The sequence below is a fragment of the Nematolebias whitei genome, chromosome 19, assembly GCF_014905685.2.
Source record: "Nematolebias whitei isolate Nwh7 chromosome 19, NemWhi1, whole genome shotgun sequence".
In the NCBI taxonomy this organism is placed as follows: domain Eukaryota; kingdom Metazoa; phylum Chordata; class Actinopteri; order Cyprinodontiformes; family Rivulidae; genus Nematolebias; species Nematolebias whitei.
The window spans coordinates 40,120,605-40,124,065 of NC_056516.1; the positions used below are offsets into that span (position 1 = coordinate 40,120,605).

The 3,461-nt window shown below is 46.4% G+C and overlaps 1 protein-coding gene across 1 annotated transcript in view; it reads left to right on the plus strand.

The window, feature by feature from the left end:
• Window positions 1–2,880: 2,880 nt before the first annotated feature.
• Window positions 2,881–3,461, plus strand: part of cdca8 (cell division cycle associated 8) — an 11,167-nt gene continuing 10,586 nt past the window's right edge. Inside the window, exons 1-2 of the mRNA XM_037692933.1 lie at window positions 2,881–2,953; window positions 3,224–3,316. Coding sequence (XP_037548861.1) covers window positions 3,226–3,316 — 91 coding nt within the window. The 5' untranslated portion in view covers window positions 2,881–2,953; window positions 3,224–3,225. The remainder of the gene's footprint in view (window positions 2,954–3,223; window positions 3,317–3,461) is intronic.

Below are 3,461 nucleotides of genomic sequence, written 5' to 3' on the forward strand. Positions count from 1 at the left end.
CAACAGTTTTCAGTCAGGTCAGGAGGTGTTGTGTGTTTCCTTGACTGATGAAGCCCTCTGGATGGAAGGTGAAAAGTTTCAGAAAAAAAAAAGAAACTGTCCAGATGACCTGACTGAAAATTGTTGAATTTATTCAAATGTTTACAGATGTTTAACATCCTGTTAAAATGCAGGAAATGGCATCTCTTTTATTCCAAATTTTCTGGGGGAGGACCCAGGAAACCCCCCCCCCCCCCCTCTTTGTGTTCCGGAATGAACCGGTTTACAAACTAAAGGTAAATAAGAGTCTCCACCTGAACCTGAGTTATAAATGTGAATTATTCACTGTTTCACCACGGTGGGGACACAAAGAGGAATGGAGGAGGGGGGGGGGGGGGGGGTCCTGAAGGAGGAGTTGACAAAGAATGTAGTAGAGGTGAAAAGAGTGTCAGATAGGGTGATGTGTCTGAAGGTAGAAGTAGAAGGTCTGATGCTGAATGTTGTCAGTGGTTATGCTCCACAGGTTGGATGTGATGAGGAGAAAGATCTGGATGAAGTGATGGAGAGTATTCCCAGGGAGGAGAGAGTGGTGATGGGAGCAGACCTGAATGGACATGTTGGTGAAGGAAACAGAGGATGAGGAAGTGATGGGTAGGTTTGGTGTCAAGGAAAGAAACCAGGAAGGACAGATGGTGGTGGATTTCACCAAGAGAATGGAAATGGCTGTAGTCAACACCTGTTTCCAAAAGAGGGAGGAGCATAGAGTGACCTATAAGAGTGGAGGAAGGAGTACGCAGGTCGACTACATTCTGTGTAGAAGAGGAAACCTGAGGGAGACTGGAGACTGTAAGGTTGTGGCAGGGGAGGGCGTGGCCAGACAGCATCGGATGGTTGTGTGTAGAATGACTGTTGTTGTGAAGAAGAGGAAAAGAGTCAAATCAGAGAAGAAGACCAAATGGTGGAAGATGAAGAAGGAAGAATGTTGTGATAAATTCAGAGAGGAGCTGTTAAAGGCTCTGGGTGGTAAGAAAGAGCTTCCAGATGACTGGACTACTACAGCAACAGTAATTAGAGAGACAGGTAGGAAGGTACTTGGTGTGTCATCTGGACAGAGAATGGATGATCAGGAAACCTGGTGGTGGAATAGTGAAGTGCAGGAAGATGTTCAAAGAAAGAGGTTAGTCAAGAAGAAATATGACAGAGAGAGGACTGAAGAGAGGAGACAGGAAGATAAGGAGATGGGACGTAGAGCAAAGAGGGAAGTAGCTGAGACAAAAGAGAAGGTGTATGATGAGTTGTATGTGAGGTTGGACACTGAAGAGGGAGAGAAGAACTTGAACCAACTGGTGATTTTCCTGAAAAGTTTCAGGAGTGATTTGTGACAAAAAGGTGTCAGCAAAGGTCAAAGGTCAAGTTTATAAGACAGTGGTGAGACCAGCTATGTTGTCTGGTCTGGAGACAGAGACATGGACGAGAAGACAGGAGACAGAACTGGAAGTGTCAGAAATGAAGATGTGGAGGTTCTCCTGAGGAGAGACAAGGATGGAGAAGATCAGGAATGAGATGATCAGAGGTCCAGCACAGGTTGATAGAGGACTCTGTGGAGACCTGTAATTAGAGGGAACAGCTGAAAGAAGAAGAACAATGATCCGAACCTGTAATAATAGTTAATGAAGATGACCGGACCGTGTGGGCCCTGTGGACCCGGACACGTCCTGCCTCGGACCCGCTCCACTCACATCTTGTCGCCGACTCTCCGCAGCACCGTGTCGGCGGCCCGCAGCAGTTTGAACCGCAGCCTCTCCCGCAGGTCCGGGAAGATCCGGAGCGGCGAGTCGGACAGCTGGACCCGGGACAGAGCGGTCACCTGCTCCGCCAGGTTCCCCAAAGAGTCCATGAGCGGGCTGCAGTCCTCCAACACGCGCCTCCACACGCACCGCTGCTGCTCCACACACACGAAACTTCTCCTGAGGGCCTCGCGGAGGCAGCTCACCGCCGGGTCGGACATGACGTCAGCAGCCGGAGATCAGGGTTCTTTTGGACAACACGTTTTATTTTTATTTCCGGCCTAAACGCAACTTTAATTTGTTTTCTTCCCTCTTCCACAGATGCCCACGCCGCAGCTCACCGCTGCCATGACGCCGCAGCTCGTTTCCGGTGTCCGGATGTAAACAGTGACGTGTGGTGCGTTCACGGTACCGTAAAAGGAGGAAACCGGAGATGTATAATTTTGTTTCAACCACGGCGCTATCAACGACCCACTGAAAAACATCTGCTGTGATTTATTTGAATGCCTTTAACAACAAATAACTAACAATAAATATGTATTGTTTTGCTTAAGTATGCGTAAATTTGACCTGGTTATTGTTTAACTTGATAAATTATTGAAAAATGAAGGCACCTAATTTAACATTTTGTGGCTATTTTATTTTTCAACCTTTATTTCTACAGGTTAGTCCCACTGAGCCTCAGGACTCCTCTACAACAGACACCTGATTTAACAAAGAGTGAAGACAACAATGGACAGTTGTAAAAAGGCATACAGATTATTATTTTACAAATAAGATGCAAGAAGAGTAACAAGCAGCTGGATTCTAAGGTGAATGTAGAAACTAAAAACAGGAACATGTCTGCGTTGGTCCTTGCCAGGAGTCCAACTGATGGTCCAAGTGATAGACAGGAGAGCTGTCCAGGGTGGGACCAGGTGTCCCCCACTTCTCGCACAGTGACCCCCCCACCCGAAAAGGAAGAAGCGGTTAAAGAGAATGGATGGATTGACTTCTTGTGATATATTTTTCTTGCTAGAATCTGAAAACATTCAGACTTTATTTTAAGACTTTGAATGCGTCACAGTGGACCAATAGCACAAAACGCTTTTGATGACGTTGAGAAAACGTGCTTCCTGATTGGCTGACAGTTTGTGTCGAGTTTTCAAACACGTCTTCACAAAGGAGGGAGTTACAGTACCGTCAAAGTAGGTAATAATATCTACATTAAACAGAGTTATCGTAATTATAATTTATATTCTGGGATTATTTTTAAGGTGTGGGAATAGATCTGTCTGTCCGAAACTCACTGGAACAGCTTTTAACTGCGCTAAGTCATCAGCTAACCCGGTTAGCCTGTTAGCATGTCCTGTCCGTTAAAAACGTTGATGTTTTTGTGAAGAAGCTTCTGAGTTAAAGATAATTTTAAATTAAAGATAATTTTAGATTAAAGATAATTTTTCTGTCTCTCCATGCAGACATGGCTCCGAGGAAGAGAACCACCAAAGCGAGGAAGAACAACCCGAAGGCGGCGAAGCTGGAGGCCTTCCTGCAGGACTTCAACAGCGAGGGTGGGTCTGCAGCAGAACCAGAACACCTGGTGTCTGCTGGGTCTGCAGCAGAACCAGAACACCTGGTGTCTGCTGGGTCTGCAGCAGAACCAGAACACCTGGTGTCTGCTGGGTCTGCAGCAGAACCAGAACACCTGGTGTCTGC